The 24,141-nt window shown below is 46.8% G+C and overlaps 1 protein-coding gene across 3 annotated transcripts in view; it reads left to right on the top strand.

Moving 5' to 3' along the window:
- Positions 1-24,141, top strand: part of cachd1 (cache domain containing 1) — a 149,500-nt gene that overhangs the window by 89,974 nt on the left and 35,385 nt on the right. For all 3 annotated transcript variants that reach the window (XM_065009215.1, XM_065009216.1, XM_029647630.2), the window contains 11 exons: positions 5,333-5,477; positions 5,716-5,932; positions 6,743-6,892; positions 13,803-14,036; positions 14,389-14,538; positions 16,651-16,774; positions 20,329-20,446; positions 21,155-21,323; positions 21,436-21,578; positions 23,493-23,674; positions 24,025-24,135. In XM_065009215.1, the coding sequence (XP_064865287.1) occupies positions 5,333-5,477; positions 5,716-5,932; positions 6,743-6,892; positions 13,803-14,036; positions 14,389-14,538; positions 16,651-16,774; positions 20,329-20,446; positions 21,155-21,323; positions 21,436-21,578; positions 23,493-23,674; positions 24,025-24,135 (1,743 nt within the window). The remainder of the gene's footprint in view (positions 1-5,332; positions 5,478-5,715; positions 5,933-6,742; positions 6,893-13,802; positions 14,037-14,388; positions 14,539-16,650; positions 16,775-20,328; positions 20,447-21,154; positions 21,324-21,435; positions 21,579-23,492; positions 23,675-24,024; positions 24,136-24,141) is intronic.

Genomic DNA, 24,141 nt, shown 5'->3' with positions numbered 1-24,141 from the left:
GTAGGATTTTTAAAAGAATTTATTTGCAAATTATTATAAGTCCATGCTAGGTAAAACTCTGCCTCATCTCAGTTCACTGGTCACGATAACAACACCCACCCGTAGCACGCTCTCCAGCAGGTATATCTCACTGATCACCCCCAAAGCCAACACCTCATTCGGCCGCATTTCCTTCCAGTTCTCTGCTGCCTGTGACTGGAACGAATTGCAAAAATCGCTGAAGTTGGAGACTTTTATTTCCCTCACCAACTTTAAACATCTGCTATCTGAGCAGCTAACCGATCGCTGCAGCTGTACATAGCCCATCTGTAAATAGCCCACCTTATCCCCATAATGTTATTTTTTTGGTACCTTTTTTCACCCCAGTATCTCTACTTGCACAACTATCACTCCAGTGTTAATGCGAAATTGTAATTTTTTCACCTCTATGGTCTATTTATTGCCCTACCTCCCTAATCTTACTACATTTACACACACCGTACATAGACCTTTTCTATTGTGTTATTGACTGTACATTTGTTTATTCCATGTGCAACCCTGTGTTGTTTTTGTCGCTTTGCTTTATCTTGGCCAGGTCGCAGTTGTAAATGAGAACTTGTTCTCAACTGGCCTACCTGGGTAAATAAAGGTGAAATAAAAATAAGACCTGCGCTTATAACTTCAAATTATTTTTCAAAAAGATGAGGATGTTTTCTTGGGGAGGTCGAGTAATGTAATTATGTCCATGAGAACAAAACATCACATCTGTTATTTTAGTCCCGTCCAAATCTGCCATGCAGTGGTGATTTTGGCATGTAAATCTCTCTGGGGCAAACCCCAAATTATTTTTAGATGCATGCCAGCAAAGCCACCACACAACACTAAACAATACATGAATTAGATTATAACAGTAACGAATGGTGCCCACAAAATGTTAGGGCCTTCATAAAGCTGTCACAACAGCAGAGTCCCAACAGCAGTCCCAAAACCTCATCACTGCTCCACCTGGCTATTCAGCCTCATTTACTGCCTTAAAAAAACATATCTGATATGGATGACTTGCTTAAACAAGTCATCCACGGTCAATTGAGATGTACAAACTATGGCATAACGGGACGATGAGCTTCTGAGGCAATCTGCAATTTTTCGATTAAGACAGTAATGAGCGAGCTAGGACACGTAGTCGATATAACTATTTGTTCAGCACTTTTGAAATGTACAGAGACTTAATTCAGAACATGGACCGTTTTTACAGTATTCTCCCTGTACACCAAGTCAGAACCGTAGGATAAATGAAGGGTGCATATAAGCAGAAAATGAAAGCTTTTACAATATTCAATGATTACATTTTTCTAAAACAGTCTATAGGCTAGAATTGCACCACTAAGTCAGAACAGTAGGCTAAATTATGAGGGAGAAAAGGGACCAAATGTATCCGGGTGAGGCAGCTTACTACACAACATACACCTAGTATTACTTTCTTAGCTACTGTTTACATAAACTTAGCAAAAAATAACATCCTCACACTGTCAACTGCGTTTATTTTCAACAAACTTAAATATTTGTATGAACACAAGATTCAACAACTGAGACATAAACTGAACAAGTTCCACAGACATGTGACTATCAGAAATTGAATAATGTGTCCCTGAACAAAGGGGAGGTCAAAATCAAAAGTAATAGTCAGTATCTGGTGTGGCCACCAGCTGCATTAAGTACTGCAGTGCATCTCCTCCTCATGAACTGCAGAAGATTTGCCAGTTCTTGCTGTGAGATGTTCATGGACATTCCTGGGGGGAATGGCCCTAGCCCTCACCCTCTAATCCAACAGGTACCCAGACGTGCTCAATGGGATTGAGATCCAGGCTCTTTGCTGGCCATGGCAGAACACTGACATTCCTGTCTTGCAGGAAATCACGCACAGAACGAGCAGTATGGCTGGTGGCATTGTCATGCTGGAGGGTCATGTCAGGCTGAGCCTGCAGGAAGGGTACCACATGAGGGAGGGTCCGTCATGGTCTGTCGACGATAAACGCGAATCTGACCACCACTGGTGAGACAAAACCACGACTCATCACAGAAGAGCACTTTTTGCCAGTCCTGTCTGGTCCAGCGGCGGTGGGTTTGTGCCCATATGCGACGTGATGTCTGGTGAGGACCTGCCTTACAACATGCCCTCAGTTCAGCCTATTGCGGACAGTCTAAGCACTGATGGAGGGATTGTGCGTTCCTGGTGTAACTCTGGCAGTTGTTGTTGCCATCCTGTACCTGTCCCGCAGGTGTGATGTTCGGATGTACCGATCCTGTGCAGGTGTTGTTACACGTGGTCTGCCACTGCGAGGACGATCAGCTGTCCGTCCTGTCTCCCTGTTGGGCTGTCTTAGGTATCTCACAGTACGGACATTGCAATTTTTTTGCCCTGGCCACATCTGCAGTCCTCATGCCTCCTTGCAGCATGCCTAAGGCACGTTCACGCAGATGAGCAGGGACCCTGGGCATCTTTCTTTTGGTATTTTTCAGGGTCAGTAGAAAGGCCTCTTTAGTGTCCTAAGTTTTTATAACTGTGACCTTATTTGCCTACCGTCTGTAAGCTGTTAGTGTCTTATCGACTGTTCCACAGGTGGATGTTCATCAATTTTTTTTACCTTTATTTTACTAGGCAAGTCAGTTAAGAACAAATTCTTATTTTCAATGACGGCCTAGGAACAGTGGGTTAACTGCCTGTTCAAGGGCAGAACGACAGATTTTGTACCTTGTCAGCTCGGGGATTTGAACTTGCAACCTTTCGGTTACTAGTCCAATGCTCTAACCACTAGGCTACTCTGCCGCCCCGATAAACAATAATTGTTTATGGTTCAATGAACAAGCATGGGAAACCGTGTTTAAACCCTTTACAATGAAGATCTGTGAAGTTATTTGGATTTTTACGAATTTACGTTTATTTTTTTGCTGAGTTTATCTACCTGGAATATTACATCAATTATACAACGGCATATAAGACATTTTTGTAATCACCTTGTTGTGCAGTGCTCACTTGAACAGGAAGGTGGCGCGGCGGTCCTTCATGGTCAAAGTTTGTTATCAAAGTCTGGCATTCTCTGGATTTATGGTGCTTTCACACTGGGAAAAAAACAAGGTCAAATCATGATGACATTAGTGATCTTCAGGTCGGAGCTCTAGAAAGAGGCCCGAGTTCCCGACTTGGAATTCCCAGTTGGAAAGTGGCAGAAGTCATGCTGGATGACAGCATGGCCAATGTTGAATGTTTATCCTTTTAAGCTTGGAAAAGAAACTTGGACCACACATTCACTCCACTGAATAGCAGGCCACTGATTACTTCCAAACCACAAATTGTTGAATTTGAGATTTCCAATTTGTTGTGTAATGACCAATGAGCACCGATACGTTTTATCTATAATTTCTCTTCATATGACAAGGATTGAAAAGGATTTGCCAGTTGATTGTCGACTTGATTCATGATGATGATGACTGCTAGCTAAGATTTTGAAAGTATAATGTTGACATGATCAGTCCAATCAAAGCTGCTGTAGATATAACGTGATTTGATGTCATTTTGTCTGTGACCAATGCCCTTGAGTCTTCTTGGAAGGGCACTTCTATTGTAACTCTATGGCAGTACACAAGGAGCTAGAATTTTCGAGCTCTACCTGTAGATTTCGTGGTGATGTAGTGTCCCCATGAGTGACAGAACACTGAGCCTATCACGGCGCAACTAGAGAACATTACCAACCCCTACGCTCCGTATTTTCCACTGGGTGCCTCACCACCACAGAAAGCACTGAACTAGGCTGAAACAACTGCATTTTGGAGCTGCCTTACTCAAGAAAGCAAAAAAGAGACCATGTTTGAATGCAGCTTTATTAACTCGTTTTATTTGTCGTTTTTTTTATACACTGTTTGTAAACTGATATGTGACATGTATTAATGCTAAAATAACATGCAAAACAGGCAAAACAATTCTAAAATATATAGTTTTAGCTGAGCCGGTGGTCTGCCCCACCTATCCTGAATGGCGGGTCGCCACTGCTGCCTTGTCAGTCATTTTTACATGGCAGAAGAACAACAATTCCAGACAGAATAACCCACTGTCCTCTGATAATACTAGTCCCGTGCCAATTGACATCCCGGTGTTTTGAGAGAAATAGGTGTTGCTCGCAGTTTGCGCAAGAAAACAATAACTGATTGGATACATTGAAATTTGAAGTTCATAAGCTATATATGAATGGTCTTACATGTAGCCCATCAACTCCCACACTGAATGCTTTTGTTGATATATTTTGTACTTATTTATTGAATATTGCCAAATGCATCAGTAAAACATATTGAGCCTATTTAATGCAACCCTTGCTGTTAATAGATCGCAAAGCAGCATACAACTGACCTACATGTTTGGATGTTTTCTCATCTATAGCCTTAAATGCATCTCAAGTGTAATTGCGCTGTTTAGCTCACATCTGAATGCTGGGGAGCATTTAGGACGTACCGTGGGTCACTACAACATCCTAATGAATATGATCACACTTCCTCAATTCAAATATTATGGCCACACTATACCAAAGATGTTTTGTTTTAGTGTCGCCATGATACATGTTGAAATACTGTATCTTCACGCCTAGAATAAAAACCTCCAGGCTTCTGTCGTAACTGCCAAAGAATTACAGGGGGCAGTTTGGAAAAAACTAATCCCGACCGATTCGTCCTCTGGATTAACGGACATTCTAGAGTTATAATGAACTAATCAACGTTCTCTAGTAATACTAGTCCCGTGCGAATAGGTCTTTGGTCTCATGCATGCGATGCATACGTGCCACATTAAGAGAGCAAGGGTTAAGGGAATAGGGAATGTTTTTCCAAAACAAGATTTTGGAAACAGAACTTTTTAGTCAGAAATGGCTGTGATTATGTTGCAGCTTCAGCAACATGGACAGACAGATAAACACTGTTGATGTTCTGTGGTGGTTGCTACAGTAGGGAGGAGAGAGAGACAACGGGTGTTTGTCACACATTCACTGTCTTTTTGTTTTTACACAGCACAGCAAGTCTGAGCACGGCCCGGCACAATCAAATCAATTGCTGGTCGTATTCCGTCTAATAATTTGTGTGTCTTAATTATTTAATCAAACAGTGTGCTTAAAGCATCAGACAAGCTCAGTAAAAATAGTTGATTTGATTAAAACACACAGGATCTGTCAATATATAGATAAATACACGTTTAACATTTTTGTTCAATCGATTGGTCGAAAGAACAGATGACTCTTGGACGACCAAGATGTTTTTTAGTCTGGGACAGCCCTTGTGTACTCATCACGTGTCTACGTGTGGGTCCTCGCAGGCCAGTGTACGTGACGGCGGTGCGGCCCCAGTCCAAACACATCGTGGTGATAATCGACCACGGAGTGACCATTACAGAAACACAGCTCCAGATTGCCAGAGATGCTGCCCTCGTCGTCCTCAACTCTATAGATGAACACGACAAGGTGAGGACCTCTGCTCTGATTACCCAGCCCTTACTCTCCTCCTTGTAGCCCAATTCCCCAGCCTTTCTGAAACTGATGACCCCTGACACACCATCCACGTTCTACATATAACCACCCTTTCTCTCCCTCTGAAGCTAAAACAGATTGTGCATATGCCCCGTCATTACAATCCCAAAGTGGTTGTTTATGTTGTGTTTGTATGTAATGCCCACTTGTCTGTGCATGTCCTCTTCACCAGGTCTCCATCCTGTCCTCAGCAGAGGCTGTGCGCTCCTGTTCTCTGGACCAGTGCTATAAGAGCTACCTGTCTCCTGCCACCAGCGAGACCAAGAGGAAGATGAGCGCCTTCATCACCAACCTCAAGGCCTCCGACAGCCCTACCCAGCATGCACTGGGCTTCCAGAAGGCCTTCCAGCTCCTCAGGAACACCAGCAACGTCACCCGGAAACTCACCAGTAAGAACAGGAAACTATGGGAAATGCAGTCCTTACGGGCCACTGATGCTACAGGCTTGTTCTATAGCAGGGGTATTCAACTCTTACCCTACGAGGTCCGGAGCCTGCTGGTTTCTGTTCTACCTGATAATTAAATGCATCCACCTGGAGTCCCAGGTCTAAATCAGTCCCTGATTAGAGGGGAATCACCCACCTGCAGTCCCAGGTCTAAATCAGTCCCTGATTAGAGGGGAATCGCCCACCTGCAGTCCCAGGTCTAAATCCGTCCCTGATTAGAATGGAATCGCCCACCTGCAGTCCCAGGTCTAAATCAGTCCCTGATTAGAGGGGAATCGCCCACCTGCAGTCCCAGGTCTAAATCAGTCCCTGATTAGAGGGGAATCGCCCACCTGCAGTCCCAGGTCTAAATCAGTCCCTGATTAGAGGGGAATCGCCCACCTGCAGTCCCAGGTCTAAATCCGTCCCTGATTAGAATGGAATCGCCTATACCTGCAGTCCCAGGTCTAAATCAGTCCCTGATTAGAGGGGAATCGCCCACCTGCAGTCCCAGGTCTAAATCAGTCCCTGATGAGGGGAATCGCCCACCTGCAGTCCCAGGTCTAAATCAGTCCCTGATGAGAGGGGAAGAATGTATTAAAGCAGTGGAGCTGACTTCCAGGTCCAGAGTTGCGTTTGAGGGTTCTATAGGGAATGCCGATTTGTCAGTTATGTGGCAATGAATGTGACTCAAGAGGTGGAGGATTTGTGAGATGAAGGATTTATGACCGAGGATATGTTTCTGATCTCTCTGTGCTTGTGTGTTCCTGTCAGACACAGACATGGTGATCGTCTACCTGTCGTCTGGCATCACGTCCCGAGACGCATCGGAGCATGAGAAGAGAGACACCCTCCGTGTGGTCAAAGAGGAGAACCGCCACCTCAACAACTCCGTCATGATCCTCACCTACGCCCTCATGAATGGTAGGAACCCCCACCACACACAGTTTGTTTATGATCGTAATCACCCTCCACCACACACATTGTTCAGAAATCACATTGAGAGTCACTCCAGCAAGAGAAAAGGAAATGCCTTGGTGGTGGCTGGAAGTGGCATTAGTATGTTTATAATGTCAATACAAATCCAATATGTTTTGTAATGTGATTGATGGCGTATCGATCCTGATTAGTAGTGGAATGTGTGTGTTATGGGTACTGCTGCTGGACCTACCCAGCCACCGGGATGAGGGAGAGGTGGGTGAATGGGGGCAGTGCAGACTGGAGAGGTGCTCAGGAACCCCAAAGGCTTTTTGTTTTCTCCTGTGTGTCTGTTATGTCTCCACCTCCCCCTCTCTATTGGCCCTCTTCACCTGTCTCCCCTCCCTCCTCCCCTTCTCCTCATCCTTCGCTCCATGTCCTACACAGAGACCCCTTCACAGTACATGCCTTAGCCTGGAATTAGCACACATCATGTTCATTAGGAGATTAAAATGAGGGACAACTGAGAGCGCCTTAGTCTAAAGACTTCAAAGGGTACTGGGTGACAAAGACAGCCGGGGGCTGCTTGTTTAAAAGGGGCCATGATGAAAAGGATTCAGAAATATGTAATCATCTTGAGTTGATTAGCATAGCACCCAGAAAGCTTTTGTTGTGTAGCACATTGTGAGAAATGCATAGAGCTGTGTGTGTGTGCCAGGTGTAAGCTGATGATTGTTAAAGGTGACCAGTGGTCTTTTCTCCCACATCAACTCTGATGTTTGAACTAAGCATGTTTGTCTGTGTCTGTTTTTTGATGAAATGCTAGAACTAGAAGGGCCAAATGGTTGGAGAGTGAAATCTTCAGCTATGGACTGTATTGCCAAACCCTCTAGACTTCCCCCTGGTCTGTGACTGTCTAATACTTCCCAGTCCCACCTGCCTGATTTGTGAACCACGAACAAACTCAATCCATCTAAAATACCTTATCAGACATGAAAAACAGGAGAATGATTTAAAGATATACTTTAACAGTAACCTGTAAATCACCCACAGAATCATGGATTTTACAGAGAATATCATCGGCCAAACGTTCATCTATGGCCATTCCAACTATGACCTCTGCTGTCCAGTTTGAGCAGAGCTGTATCCACACATACCAGGCTGTATGGACTTCTTTCACCTCCTGTTGACTCACTCCTGTCAATAGTGCAACATTCTCATGTGTGCAGCATCCTATTATTATCAGACAAGGCCCTAAGTATTAATGCTTGACTTGATCCCCATTAATCCAATCAGTGATATGACTGCCATGTATTCCATATTAAGCCCTGTCTTAATGCCAAATGTGCCCAGTGACAGCTGTCTGGGCAGCAATGTTGGAGAGATCATTCTAGGGTGTCTGTCCTCTGTTATAAAGTCAATGAATATTCTAGAGGACATTTTCTTACATTGATATCAGTACATCGAAGGACCTGACATCTATGTGTCTGTTCTATGCTGCTCTGCTCTACGACTGTACTTTATGCCGCTCTGCCCTGCTTTGTGCCGCTCTGCCCTGCTTTGTGCCGCTCTGCCCTGTTTTGTGCCGCTCTGCCCTGTTTTGTGCCACTCTGCCCTGCTTTGTGCCGCTCTGCCCTGCTTTGTGCCGCTCTGCCCTGCTTTGTGCCGCTCTGCCCTGCTTTGTGCCGCTCTGCCCTGCTTTGTGCCGCTCTGCCCCGCTTTGTGCCGCTCTGCCCCGCTTTGTGCCGCTCTGCCCCGCTTTGTGCCGCTCTGCCCCGCTTTGTGCCGCTCTGCCCCGCTTTGTGCCGCTCTGCCCTGCTTTGTGCCGCTCTGCCCCGCTTTGTGCCGCTCTGCCCGCTTTGTGCCGCTCTGCCCCGCTTTGTGCCGCTCTGCCCCGCTTTGTGCCGCTCTGCCCCGCTTTGTGCCGCTCTGCCCCGCTTTGTGCCGCTCTGCCCTGCACTGTGCCGCTCTGCCCTGCTTTGTGCCGCTCTGCCCTGCTTTGTGCCGCTCTGCCCTGCTTTGTGCCGCTCTGCCCCGCTTTGTGCCGCTCTGCCCCGCTTTGTGCCGCTCTGCCCCGCTTTGTGCCGCTCTGCCCCGCTTTGTGCCGCTCTGCCCTGTGCCGCTCTGCCCTGCTTTGTGCCGCTCTGCCCTGCTTTGTGCCGCTCTGCCCCGCTTTGTGCCGCTCTGCCCTGTGCCGCTCTGCCCTGCTTTGTGCCGCTCTGCCCTGCTTTGTGCCGCTCTGCCCTGCTTTGTGCTGCTCTGCCCTGCTTTGTGCTGCCCTGCTTTGTGCCGCTCTGCCCTACTTTGTGCTGCCCTGCTTTGTGCTGCTCTGCCCTGCTTTGTGCTGCTCTGCCCTGTGCCGCTCTGCCCTGCTCTGCCCTGTGCCGCACTGCCCTGCTTTGTGCTGCTCTGCCCTGCTTTGTGCTGCCCTGCTTTGTGCCACTCTGCCCTGCTTTGTGCTGCCCTGCTTTGTGCTGCTCTGCCCTGCTTTGTGCTGCTCTGCCCTGTGCCGCTCTGCCCTGCTCTGCCCTGTGCCGCACTGCCCTGCTTTGTGCTGCTCTGCACTGTGCCGCTCTGCACTGTTGCCGCTCTCCCCTGCACTGTGCCGCTCTGCCCTGCTTTGTGCCGCTCTGCCCTGCACTGTGCCGCTCTGCCCTGCTTTGTGCCGCTCTGCCCTGCCCTGTGCCGCTCTGCACTGTGCCGCTCTGCCCTGCTTTGTGCCGCTCTGCCCTGTGCCGCTCTGCCCTGATTTGTGCTGCTCTGCTTTGTGCCCCTCTGCTTTGTGCCGTTCTGCTCTATGCAGCTCTGCTCTGCTCTATGCAGCTCTGCTCTATGCAGCTCTGCGGTTCTCAACGCTGCTCTATGCGGCTCTGCTCTACGCTGCTCTATGCAGCTCTACGCTGCTCTATGCAGCTCTGCTCTGCTCTATGCAGCTCTGCTCTACGCAGCTCTGCGGTTCTCACCGCTGCTCTACGCGGCTCTGCGCTGCTCTATGCAGCTCTGCTCTATGCTGCTCTGCGGTTCTCAATGCTGCTCTATGCTGCTCTGCCGTTCTCAACGCTGCTCGACGATGCTTGACATTGCTCTATGCAGCTCTGCTCTACGCAGCTCTGCGGTTCTCACCGCTGCTCTACGCGGCTCTGCGCTGCTCTATGCAGCTCTGCTCTATGCTGCTCTGCGGTTCTCAATGCTGCTCTATGCTGCTCTGCGGTTCTCAACGCTGCTCGACGATGCTTGACATTGCTCTATGCTGCTCTGCTCTATGCAGCTCTGCGGTTCTCTACGCTGCTCGATGATGCTTGACATTGCTCTATGCTGCTCTGCTCTACGCTGCTCTGCGGTTCTCAACGCTGCTCTATGCAGCTCTGCTCTAAGCTGCTCTATGCAGCTCTGCTCTATGCAGCTCTGCGGTTCTCAACGCTGCTCGACGATGCTTGACATTGCTCTATGCAGCTCTGCTCTATGCTGCTCTATGCAGCTCTGCGGTTCTCTACGCTGCTTGACGATGCTTGACATTGCTCTATGCTGCTCTGCTCTACCCTGCTCTGCGGTTCTCAACGCTGCTCTATGCAGCTCTGCGGTTCTCTACGCTGCTCGACGATGCTTGACATTGCTCTATGCTGCTCTGCGGTTCTCAACGCTGCTCTATGCAGCTCTGCTCTATGCTGCTCTATGCAGCTCTGCGGTTCTCTACGATGCTTGACATTGCTCTACGCTGCTCTGCTCTACGCTGCTCTGCGGTTCTCAACGCTGCTCTATGCAGCTCTGCTCTATGCTGCTCTATGCAGCTCTGTGGTTCTCTACGATGCTTGACATTGCTCTATGCTGCTCTGCTCTAAGCTGCTCTGCGGTTCTCAACGCTGCTCTATGCAGCTCTGCTCTATGCTGCTCTATGCAGCTCTGCGGTTCTCTACGCTGCTCGACGATGCTTGACATTGCTCTACGCTGCTCTGCGGTTCTCTACGCTGCTCAACGATGCTTGACATTGCTCTATGCAGCTCTGCTCTATGCTGCTCTATGCAGCTCTGCTCTATGCTGCTCTATGCTGCTCTGCGGTTTTCAACGCTGCTCGACATGGCTCTATGCTGCTCTGCGGTTCTCAACGCAGCTCTACGTGGCTCTGCTCTATGCTGCTCTGCGGTTCTCAACGCTGCTCGACGATGCTTGACATTGCTCTACGCTGCTCTGCGGTTCTCAACGCTGCTCTATGCAGCTCTGCGGTTCTCTACGCTGCTCGACGATGCTTGACATTGCTCTACGCTGTTCTGCGGTTCTCTACGCTGCTCAACGATGCTTGACATTGCTCTATGCTGCTCTACTCTACGCTTCTCTGTGCACCGGTCACCACAATGGGGAGTGTCATTACCTATATTGTCTTGTGTTGTCAATAAACAACAACCCTACATGATGTGGTCAAATATATTATCACTCTTGCACTACTAATGGTGCAGAATGTTCTGGTTACTCTTTTAAAAACTGGCTCAATTGCTATTTTTCTATAGGCACCTGCAACTTACCACAGGTGGCATATATTACACTTGCCGAGAATCACTTGCTTCCAACTAGGGCTGTGGCGGTCACAAAATGTTGCCAGCCGGTGATTGTCAAGCAAATAACTGTTGGTCTCACGGTAATTTACATTAATTAACATGGTCAGGTCTATAGAAGCATGATATGAAGAAAATGTAGTCTATTTCAGAAGAACAGAATAGCATACTCTGAGTTGTCCTTTTCTTAGGTCCTGATCTGACTATGCCTAATGGCTGTGGGCTACACTAGTTCATTTAGTTGTCCTTATATTAGGTCCTGATCTGTCTATGCCTAATGGCTGTGGGCTACACTAGTTCATTTAGTTGTCCTTATGTTAGGTCCTGATCTGTCTATGCCATATGGCTGTGGGCTACACTAGTTCAATTCAGCAGACAAGATTGGCTTAAAATTCCGTGGCTTTATTTTATAGTATGAAGAATACAATTGAACAAAGCTGAATAAAATAGAAAGGATATTTTCTCCAAACATGGGGCTATTCTGTGCTGAGCGGTTAACAAAGAAATGGGCATTCCTAAATGTTTTTAATTTTGAGTTATTGTAACTTTAGTTCTAAAAACATTGGGCTGCATGATGCTTAGTTTTTTTGCGCAGGCTGTAAACACTTCATTAGTCTCTCATTCACAATTTGACAAGCACTTGATAATGCCTAGAATTTCACAGCGGCATCCCCTTTGCGTGGCTGTAATGCACCCTAAAAAAATCCAGGCCGTTTGCGGTGCTGCACACTCCATGTGATCGGGTCTTTCTTACAGGCTATAAGTGAAGACAGACACATCGGGGACACAACTGCACGCGTCCTTATCCAATTCCGAGGTGCATATTGAAGTTATTTGAAGAACTGTCCACATTTACTTTTCGTCAGCCAACAAGATGAGTAGAACCAACGAACAGCAAAAGCACTAGTCTATGTCAATCTACTATACCCCATAGTACAAAGGTCGACATATTCTATTCTGTGTGAGGAATACATTTTCCAAACATAGTCTGGGACAGTTGTGGAATGCGATAGATCCCAAATTAATACAAGCACTAGCGGAAAAGTTTTTACACAATGTGGCTGACGCAACAGATCAGAACATTTGGCTTAAAATGTTGATAAACTATTAGGCTATTTCTTCACATTATAAACGCAGCAATGGGCACATGGTAGTAGGCAATAAGCGTGAATGTTCCATTAGCTGGAAAACACCATTATCAAAAGTTACCGCAAATGTGATTATGCATGTGATGCTTTTATTATAAAGTTGCATTTTTATGCTGAAAATTACCTTCCCCACACATGAAACTCAAGCGCAGCTTATGTATGCCAGTTAGGCTCTACACCCTGTGTAAAGCGGATTAATGTGCATCATTTTAAGAAGTTATTTGGCCACTTTAGTGGCGATACAGACCTTATTAAAACATAGGCCTATGGGCTAGGCTACATCAGGAGTGCGATTATGATTCACAAAAGTCACAAAAAAGGATTTGTTTCATATGCTGGGCATCATTCAGTGAAAGGCTAATATTGTCACCCATCAGACTATTCTTACATTTGATCTTGTCTTTACATATATTATTTAGTATATGTGTGACATTTACTTTGATTTAGAAACGACCATTATCATGCACCTGTATTGAAACAGGGGCAGGGGGGAAATACATGTCATCTATGCACTTAAATAGCGAATGGAGTATGCTATTCCCCGTGGTTTATTTTCATGCCAGCCAGGTAGGCTATGTAAATATAAGAAATGTGCTTAATATTAGGAAAGTTGAGAAATAAATATAGTATGCCTACCCTATAGAAAGCTCATCCTCTTTTTAGTAGAGGCCATCACTCTGTTCTTTCGCGCAATTGCATAGTCTATTGAAATATTGCGCAACATGAGCTCATGGGCTTTCATGAAGTGTTTGATTTTTAGATACCTTTGCATTGATGTCAGAGGGATTAGAGGGAAATAGAGTGCTGAATACCAGGCATTTAGCAAGTTTGGTAGGCTACTAATGACCAGCAGCAGCATCAACTTGGAGAAGCCTAATTACTGTGACTAAACGTGAACCTAGGTTACGTTGAATCTGACTGCCTTCATGACTCGTGACCACCGGTGGTAATACGGTCACCACAACAGCCCTACTTCCATCCAAATCAAATTACATTTAGATGAATTTAACCAGGCCATTTTTCCACTTTGAAGTGAAAAATTTCATTGTGTACGTTTTTATTTTGTATTTTTGGGTGTCCTGTGCATCAAACAAATACATGTGTGAACACAGTTTTTGAAATTGTCAACTTATTTTACAAGAAATAGTGAATCATTCAATGGTTCCAATATATTTGAACGCATCTGCAAAACATCTGTGTTGCTCTCTTCTTTCTCAACAGAGGGCGTGACGGGTCTGAAGGAGCTAGCGTTCCTGCGTGACCTAGCGGAGCAGAACTCTTTGAAGTACGGCGTCCCGGACCGCTCGGCACTCCCCGTGGTGAAGGGGAGCATGATGGTCCTGAATCAGCTCAGTAACCTGGAGACCACCGTGGGACGCTTCTACATCAACCTGCCCAACCGCATGATAGACCTGTCCTGCTTCAGCCTGCCCTACCAGGACCCCATGGGAGACGGTGGGTTTAGACACAGATCTAGGACCAGTTGGTCTGTTCTTGTCATTATGTTTAAGGCTAGAGCTGAGGTACAGTGATCTGATTCTAAATCAGTACCACAGGACCAGTTCCTAACAATTGGTCCTGGGGTCATGGCTGTTAAAATTTGGGGGGGATTATAGTTGGGACCTAACAACTGGTCTGGGACCAGTTCTGCTCTTATGTCCACATCACGTTTAAGGTTAGTACTAATGTACACTAAGCCGCTAAACCTAAATCAGTGGTAAAGAAAATATTATAAACTGGATCAGATTGATTTGGGCTCTTGGTGATCAATCAGTGTCATGTAAATATGTCTGTCTTCTCCCTGCAGGTTTCATCATGACGGTGAGCCGGCCCTGTTACTTTGGCAACCTGTTGCTGGGTGTGGTTGGGGTGGACGTGAACCTAGCCTACATTCTAGAGGACGTCACCTACTACCAGGATTCCTTGGCCTCCTACACATTCCTCATAGACAACAAAGGTACACCTTATACTAACCCTAAACCCTACACACTAACCCTAACCTCCTACACCTTCCTCATAGACAACAAAGGTGTGTCCTACACCTCCACACTTACCCTAACCCAGCACTCTCCTTGAGGACAACAACTCCTATGCGAAAGTCTTATCTCAGCCTTTTAGTTCTTCTGTTATTAGTGCTCTCCTCTCCAGTCCAGGCACATTAGTGCTCTCCTCTCCAGTCCAGGCACATTAGTGCTCTCCTCTCCAGTCCAGGCACATTAGTGCTCTCCTCTCCAGGCCACAGTATTGTATGACAGAGTAGGCCTCTCTGGGGCATCCCAGGGAAGATAACATTAGTGCTCTCCTCTCCAGGCCACAGTATTGTATGACAGAGTAGGCCTCTCTGGGGAATCCCAGGGAAGATAACATTAGTTCTCTCCTCTCCAAACCACAGTATTGTATGACAGAGTAGGCCTCTCTGGGGCATCCCAGGGAAGATAACATTAGTTCTCTCCTCTCCAAACCACAGTAGGCCTCTCTGGGGAATCCCAGTGAAAATAACATTAGTGCTCTCCTCTCCAGTCCAGGCACATTAGTGCTCTCCTCTCCAAGCCACACTATTGTATGACAGAGTAGGCCTCTCTGGGGAATCCCAGGGAAGATAACATTAGTACTCTCCTCTCCAAACCACAGTATTGTATGACAGAGTAGGCCTCTCTGGGGCATCCCAGGGAAGATCTCCTCTCCAGGCCACAGTGCTACAGTAGTACTGCTACTATTGGACCCAGTGTCTGGCATAGTGGAGTTAGCTCTGACTCGGATGGGGAGTGCCAGTCTGACTGAGTCCGGTCATTAGGCACGCATAAGACCAGTTTGCACCCCATTAGCGGATGCAGGATGTGTTTGGCCTGATTTAGATATGCTTCTTCGTCATTTCCGACCTTTTTGTGGGCTATTTGTTAGTCAACATGTCTATAAATAGATACATGCAGCTTCCCTCCTGTCATTATATGTTGCCCTAGAAGACTAAAAAAAGCCTTCTCACCAGAATAATGTCATACATCTATAGAATGCTTCAGTTTTGTTGACATCGGTAAAGTTTTTTCTCTGTCATTTTCTTTCGTGGAGCAAAGACGTTTAGGGACTGGGAAGAAAATGCAATTTTCTGTGCAAAATGTCCAAATGACATCAGTTAGACCAGTAAGGAAATAGAAAGCTGTGAAAACGACCCAACTATCTCAAGATGCAGAAAGAAAGCATATTTCTCCCCTCCTGTTCTCAAGTCCAAATCTAGCCTACATTTGGTGCATCATTTCACTGCAAGAAATGTTTAATTCTGCAGTCAGTGTCCAGATTTCACTTTCCATTTAACCCATCTGAACAGGCTACAGTTCCATTGACTGTTCCCCAGAATTATTTGGTGATTGGCGTGTACGTTATTTGGTGCACATAATTATACAGGGGCCCACAGAGAGGCAGGCACTGGGCCAGGGGCGCACCGAGAGGCAGGGACTGGGCCAGAGCTAGGGTTTGTCTCAGTGCTTCACTGCCAGTAATTTTAGGTTTTCCTTTAGTGTTAACACAGGCTAGCTATATTTAAGAGCTAGGCTGGTTTGCTAGGCTGGTTTGGAAAGGCCATGCTCAGATATGTGTATTGACTGGGTTATTATGAAACTTGGCCAGCCTAGCAGTAGATCCTCTGTACTCCCTAGAGGGATTTTGGTAAACAATCCGAATGGTTGGTGATATGGTCAGAGATACCTTGTCGTTAGAGAAAAGGGTTTCTCCTCGCTCTTGCTCGCTCGGTCTCCCTAGCTCTCTCTCGCTTTGCCCTACTTAAAATACACACCCCCCCACCCCATTTTCTACTTCCTTCTCTCCCTCGTAAGGGCTTTCAATCTCCCATAGCTTACTATTAGTGCTGCTCTGGTGCCTGCATGGATACAGGACCACAGTACTAGGGGTCTAGGGGTGATCTGGCCTCACCCTGCCCAAGGAGCAGTAGCCCGTCCCGAGGTGGGGTCAAGGTGCTGGGGGCTGCATGAAGGGCTGCTCCTGTGAAGAGCCCCTGATGGCATTGATTGATGATGCTTTTTCAGTTCTGATGATGTAGTTGTTTTTGGTTTCCCAGGTTACACCCTGATGCACCCGTCCCTCACGCGGCCCTACCTGATGACAGAGCCTCCCCTCCACACTGACATCATCCACTATGAGAACATCCCTGGGTTCCCCGTAGTACGGGACAACATTCTCCGGTGAGTTAGGGTAAAGGGTCAGGGGGCAATGAGAGGTGGGGTTTCACCAGTATGTATAGATTCTGGAAACTCAAGGCAGACTAGTAATGTAGTAAGATGTTTTCATCCACTCTCTTTGTCATAGAGTCATGTCTTTTGCATCATAAAATCTGAAGACTTATTTATCAAATAACTCTCTGTAATTATTATTATTATGCGATTAAACTGATTAATCATTAACTGTAATTAACTAGGAAGTCGGGGGACAAGGGAAATATTCAGATTATAAAGTTATAATTTTCTTAATATAACTTTCAGATATTTTAATATCTGATCAATTAGTCTTAGAGTTAATGAATTATTATTTACCTCACGTTAGTCTCATTCCAAACATCGTAAATTGTTGGTTATCTGCACAAACCCAGTCTTCACTATGAGTACAATACATCAATTGTTTTAAAATAATTTATTTACTAACTAAGTAATTCACAGAAATACATAAAACAGTAGATATGGTTACAAGGAAATTATAGGAGAATGTGCCCTAGTGGGCTAAACCGGCATGGTGGCTTGTTAGACAAAAGGGGAGTGGGGGGGTCAGCTGAGGAGACACTACAGAGTTGAATATTATAACAATTTAAATGCTAATCCTTTGCAAATGAACGCTCACTCATTCCGGAACAATTGCAATCAATATATATACACTGCTCAAAACAATAAAGGGAACACTAAAATAACACATCCTAGATCTGAATGAATGAAATACTCTTATTAAATACTTTTTTCTTTACATAGTTGAATGTGCTGACAACAAAAGCACACAAATTATCAATGGAAATCAAATTTATCAACCCATGGAGGTCTGGATTTGGAGTCACACTCAAAATTAAAGTGGAAAACCACACTACAGGCTGATCCAACTTTGAGGTAATGTCCTTAAAACAACTCAAAATGAGGCTCAGTAGTGTGTGTGGCCTCCACGTGCCTGTATGACCTCCCTACAATGCCTGGGCATGCTCCTGATGAGGTGGCGGATGGTCTCCTGAGGGATCTCCTCCCAGACCTGGACTAAAGCATCCGCAAACTCCTGGACAGTCTGTGGTGCAACGTGGCGTTGGTGGATGGAGCGAGACATGATGTCCCAGATGTGTTCAATTGGATTCAGGTCTGGGGAACGGGCAGGCCAGTCCATAGCATCAATACCTTCCTCTTGCAGGAACTGCTGACACACTCCAGCCACATTTATTTTTATTTTTTTTAACCTTTATTTAACCAGGCAAGTCAGTTAAGAACATATTCTTATTTTCAATGACGGCCTGGGAACAGTGGGTTAACTGCCTGTTCAGGGGCAGAACGACAGATTTGTACCTTGTCAGCTCGGGGTTTTGAACTCGCAACCTTCCGGTTACTAGTCCAGCGCTCTAACCACTAGGCTACGCTGCCGCCCCCACATGAGGTCTAGCATTGTCTTGCATTAGGAGGAACCCAGGGCCAACCACACCAGCATATGGTCTCACAAGGGGTCTGAGGATCTCATCTCGGTACTTAATGGCAGTCAGGCAAGCACATGGAGGGCTGTGTGGCCCCCCAAAGAAATGCCACCCCACACCATGACTGACCCACCGCCAAACCGGTCATGCTGGAGGATGTTGCAGGCAGCAGAACGTTCTCCACTGCGTCTCCAGACTCTGTCACATGTGCTCAGTGTGAACCTGCTTTCATCTGTGAAGAGCACAGGGCACCAGTGGCAAATTTGCCAATCTTGGTGTTCTCTGGCAAATGTCAAACGTCCTGCACGGTGTTGGGCTGTAAGCACAACCCCCGCCTGTGGACGCCGCGCCCTCATGGAGTCTGTTTCTGACCGTTTGAGCAGACACATGCACATTTGTGGCCTGTTGGAGGTCATTTTGCAGGGCTCTGGCAGTGCTCCTCCTGCTCCTCCTTGCACAAAGGCGGAGGTAGCGGTCCTGCTGCTGGGTTGTTGCCCTCCTACGGCCTCCTCCACGTCTCCTGATGTACTGGCCTGTCTCCTGGTAGCGCCTCCATGCTCTGGACACTACGCTGACAGACACAGCAAACCTTCTTGCCACAGCTCGCATTGATGTGCCATTCTGGATGAGCTGCACTACCTGAGCCACTTGTGTGGGTTGTAGACTCCGTCTCATGCTACCACTAGAGTGAAAGCACCGCCAGCATTCAAAAGTGACCGAAACATCAGCCAGGAAGCATAGGAACTGAGAAGTGGTCTGTGGTTATCACCTGCAGAACCACTCCTTTATTGGGGGTGTCTTGCTAATTATCTATAATTTCCACCTGTTGTCTATTCCATTTGCACAACAGCATGTGAAATGTATTGTCAATCAGTGTTGCTTCCTAAGTGGACAGTTTGATTTCACAGAAGTGTGATTGACTTGGAGTTACATTGTGTTGTTTAAGTGTTCCCTTTATTTTTTTGAGCAGTGTATTTACGCTTAGTGTGTCGTCGGGATCTCTGTTGAAAAGTTAGTTTCTGTTGGAGAGTCTGTCCGCCCTCTTTCTCTCTCTGTTGTGGTTAGAATGGATAGTTCAGAGTGACATTCATTCATTCATGTCGTTATAGAATAGGTGTTTCGGCAGTTGTCGGTCTGGTTCAATGATACCGAATTCCTAGCTGCAGACCAGTAATTAATATCAAGGACTTGTTCTTATTCTGTCGGTATCGATAGTCTAAGAGTTTAACCACGTGGTATGGTTAAAAGATTCAACTATCTACTCAAAACTTAGCTTATACTCAGGTTTATGGTGTCTACTCAAACCTTGGCCCTCTCATGGTAAGCTGGTCTGCAACCTTTAGCCGTCTCGTAATTGAGGTAAGCTCGGTCTCCTATCAAACCTTGGCCCTCTCGTTATCGAGGTAAGCTGGTCTGGTGATAGACAACCGGGTGGGGGTTTTATTTGGAAGAGCAGAAAAGGGCCTGTCCCATGACGCCAGACTGTGCTCATGGGCGGTCCTCTGATTTAGTTAAACTCCAAAGGGAATTGGAGTTTCCTTCATTAAACAGTCCAAAATCACATTACACAATTTCACAAACAGTATCATCCTTACTTATTAATCTTATACAACAATTAGATGTTATCCTCATAACTGAGGCTATTGTTTAAACAGCGTTATGGTTATGTGGCCGTATTGTCTCCCATGAGTTTCACAAAATTGTACCAAACGGACCAGTTCGTAGCTGGATTCTTCACCAATCTTTTATACTTTCTCCAGAACATAAATGTCGTTCGGTTCTCCAGTTCTGTGAGGTGGACGAAATTCCTTTGTTCTCTCTATGAAACTCACTTTCTCTCTCCTATACTGTGGCCATGAGGAGATAGTCTCCTCCAGGAATTTACGACCTCTCTGACCACAGCAGCCTGGTTGTAGGAGACAGAGAGGTAGGGGGATGGTGCTCGCGGTGTCCAAAGAGGGCAACGTCATGACACTAGCAATCTTTGTTTATATACTGTAGTCTGAGGTGTTTTGGTAATTGGACTGCATTGCACAATCTTGTGTTGCTAATATTAACCCTCCTACTTCCTGTTCCTCTCTCCAGTCTGCCCCTGGGTAGTCAGGTGATAGCTGTGCCCACCAACTCCTCTCTGTCCTGGCACACCAACCGCCTCCGAGACCCCAGCAAGGATGCCTACAACGTCAGCTACACATGGAAACTGGTACGATGCACTGCTGATTGTCTGTCTGTCACACACTGATTGTCTGTGTCTGTCTTGTCTTTCTCCTCTCTAGATCTATATCCCTTTTTCCCTCCCTTCCCCTCTGTCCCTCCCTCCCTTCCCCTATGTCCCCCTCTGTCCCTCCCTCCCTTCCCCTCTGTCCCTATGTCCCCCTCTGTCCCTCCCTCCCTTCCCCTCTGTCCCTATGTCCCTCCCTTCCCCTCTGTCCCTCCCTTCCCCTCTGTCCCTCCAGTAATGCAGTACTTCATCTTCTTTGTCCCTCTCTCCCACTTCTTCTCTCACTCCATCTTCCTCAGTCATCTTCAATCTGTCACCTTTAGAAAAACCCAGTGCTCCCACCCCCACACCCAAAACACTTTCTCTTCCAGAGGTAGTTCCAGAGGTAGTTCCAGAGGTAGTTCCAGAGGTAGTTCCAGAGGTAGTTCCAGAGGTAGTTCCAGAGGTAGTTCCAGAGGTAGTTCCAGAGGTAGTTCCAGAGGTAGTTCCAGAGGTAGTTCCAGAGGTAGTTCCAGAGGTAGCCCTAAACCTCAACTCCCCTTACAAGTTAGGATCAGTCATGACTTATCAATGGATTGTAGAAAAACTAGTCAAATGTCTCTAGCTGTGTCTCTGCTCTGTATCACTCTATTCTAAGTAGAAGCTCCTACACAAAAACATCCATTATCTTCTCCCTCAATCCCTCCCCAGGTCCAGGACAAGTCGTTCATCTTGTGCATAGTGAACGTCCAGCCAGAGATCCCAGTGAAACACCTGAAGAACCTGAACACTGCTCCCAGCTCCAAGCTGCTCTATCACCGCCTGGACCTGCTGGGTCAGACCAGCTCCTGTCTGCACTTCAAACAGCTGGCCACTGTCGGTAAGGCCTGAGGCCACGTAGGCAATGACTGTGAGAGAGGAACTAGGCTTGAGGCAGAGATTGTAGAGCTTTACATTTAGTCTCTATTTTCCTCTCTCTGTCTCTCTGTCAGAGAGTCCTACAGTGATGCTGTCTGCAGGGAGTTTCTCCTCGCCCTACGAACACCTCAGCCAACCAGAGACCAAACGCATGGTGGAACACTACACTGCCTACCTCAGTGATAACACACGCCTCATAGCCAACCCTGGACTCAAGGTACTCACACACAGTTGGCAGTCATTAACACAGAGAAGCCAAACCAATATCAAACACGTATCTTCTGGAAAGACTTGTGAGCCAAACCACACTAGCTAACACCACCAAAAGAAAGACAACGAACTGCCCCTCAAGTCTCGTAGCTCCACTGCCTTCTTTGTCTTTTAGGTGAAGCTAGAGAAAAGCTCCATGTTTTTAGCAGCTTGTGTGCACAGCATTTTTAGCCCCTTTCTGTATGTAGTGAGAGAGTGGTGGAGAGACTGAGATACTCTCTGTATGTGGTGGAGAGACTGAGATACAGAGAGTATGTGGTGGAGAGACTGAGATACTCTCTGTATGTGGTGGAGAGACTGAGATACAGAGAGTATGTGGTGGAGAGAGTGGTGGAGAGACTGAGATACTCTCTGTATGTGGTGGAGAGACTGAGATACAGAGTATGTGGTGAGAGAGAGGTGGAGAGACTGAGATACTCTCTGTATGTGGTGAGAGAGTGGTGGAGAGACTGAGATACTCTGTATGTGGTGGAGAAACTGAGATACTCTATATGTGGTGGAGGGACTGAGATACTCTCTGTATGTGGTGGAGGGACTGAGATACTCTCTGTATGTGGTGGAGGGACTGAGACTCTCTGTATGTGGTGAGAGAGTGGTGGAGAGACTGAGATACTCTCTGTATGTGGTGGAGAGACTGAGATACTCTCTGTATGTGGTGGAGAGACTGAGATACTCTCTGTATGTGGTGGAGAGACTGAGATACTCTCTGTATGTGGTGGAGGGACTGAGACTCTCTGTATGTGGTGGAGGGACTGAGATACTCTCTGTATGTGGTGAGAGACTGAGATACTCTCTGTATGTGGTGAGAGACTGAGATACTCTCTGTATGTGGTGAGAGAGTGAGATACTCTCTGTATGTGGTGGAGGGACTGAGATACTCTGTATGTGGTGGAGAGACTGAGATACTCTCTGTATGTGGTGGAGAGACTGAGATACTCTCTGTATGTGGTGGAGAGACTGAGATACTCTGTATGTGGTGGAGAGACTGAGATACTCTCTGTATGTGGTGGAGAGACTGAGATACTCTCTGTATGTGGTGGAGGGACTGAGATACTCTCTGTATGTGGTGGAGGGACTGAGATACTCTGTATGTGGTGGAGGGACTGAGATACTCTGTATGTGGTGGAGAGACTGAGATACTCTGTATGTGGTGGAGAGACTGAGATACTCTGTATGTGGTGGAGAGACTGAGATACTCTCTGTATGTGGTGAGAGAGTGGTGGAGAGACTGAGATACTCTCTGTATGTGGTGGAGCGACTGAGATACTCTCTGTATGTGGTGAGAGAGTGGTGGAGAGACTGAGATACTCTCTGTATGTGGTGAGAGAGTGGGGGAGAGAGACTCTCTGTACGTGGTGAGAGAGTGGGGGAGAGACAGACTCTCTGTACGTGGTGAGCGAGTGGGGGAGAGAGCGACTCTGTATGTGGGGGAGAGACTGAGAGACTCTCTGTATGTGGTGGAGAGAGCGACTCTGTATGTGGGGGAGAGACTGAGAGACTCTGTATGTGGTGAGAGAGTGGTGGAGAGACAGAGACTCTCTGTATGTGGTGAGAGAGTGGTGGAGAGACTGAGAGACTCTCTGTATGTGGGGGATAGACTGAGAGACTCTCTGTATGTGGTGGAGAGAGCGACTCTGTATGTGGGGGAGAGACTGAGAGACTCTGTATGTGGTGAGAGAGTGGTGGAGAGACAGAGACTCTCTGTATGTGGTGAGAGAGTGGTGGAGAGACTCTCTGTATGTGGTGAGAGAGTGGGGGAGAGACTGAGAGACTCTGTACGTGGTGAGAGATCCTGATCTTGGCCTACCTTACATTAAAGCGAGAGCTCAGCTCCTCTGTCTATATCGTTCTCTCCCTCTAGTCGTCGGTCAGGAATGAGGTGATGGCGACCAGTCACGTCACAGATGAATGGATGACACTCATGGAGATGAGTAGCCTCAACTGCTACATTGTGCGCCGTTACATAGCAACGCCCAATGGAGTGCTTCGGATTTACCCCGGCTCACTCATGGACAAAGCCTTCGATCCGTCCCGGAGACAATGGTGAGGTTTATTTAAGAGTTGTGGGGGGGTAGTTCCAAACTCCTAGAGAGGGATGGGAAGTTGAGTCCTGCTCCACAGTGTTCTGGCCCGGTTCTCATAGCTTTCTGTTTACGGCTGGAATTATTCACTTTCTCAGTTCTACTGAATCCTTAATGACACTTTTCATTTTGAACCACAGTCTGGAGTAGTCAGATATATTTTAGTGTCAATGTCTGTTAAACGTTTTTCCCGTTAGTAGACAGTATCCACGTGTATTGTTGTGGAATTAGCATGTTGTCTCAAGGTGTTTTTGTTTTTGTTTCCTATCACACTGACCATGATCTTTAACCTCTAACCCCTGACCCAAACAGGTACCAACATGCAGTGGCGAACCCTGGCCTCATCACCTTCACCGGGCCTTACCTGGATGTGGGCGGGGCCGGATACGTGGTCACCATCAGCCACACCATCCACACCTCCAGGTAGGA

This window comes from Oncorhynchus nerka, linkage group LG24 (genome assembly GCF_034236695.1).
Source record: "Oncorhynchus nerka isolate Pitt River linkage group LG24, Oner_Uvic_2.0, whole genome shotgun sequence".
NCBI classification, from domain to species: Eukaryota; Metazoa; Chordata; class Actinopteri; order Salmoniformes; family Salmonidae; genus Oncorhynchus; species Oncorhynchus nerka.
The sequence above is the reverse complement of the archived record's forward strand: the minus strand, read 5'-3'. Positions and strand labels throughout refer to the sequence as shown.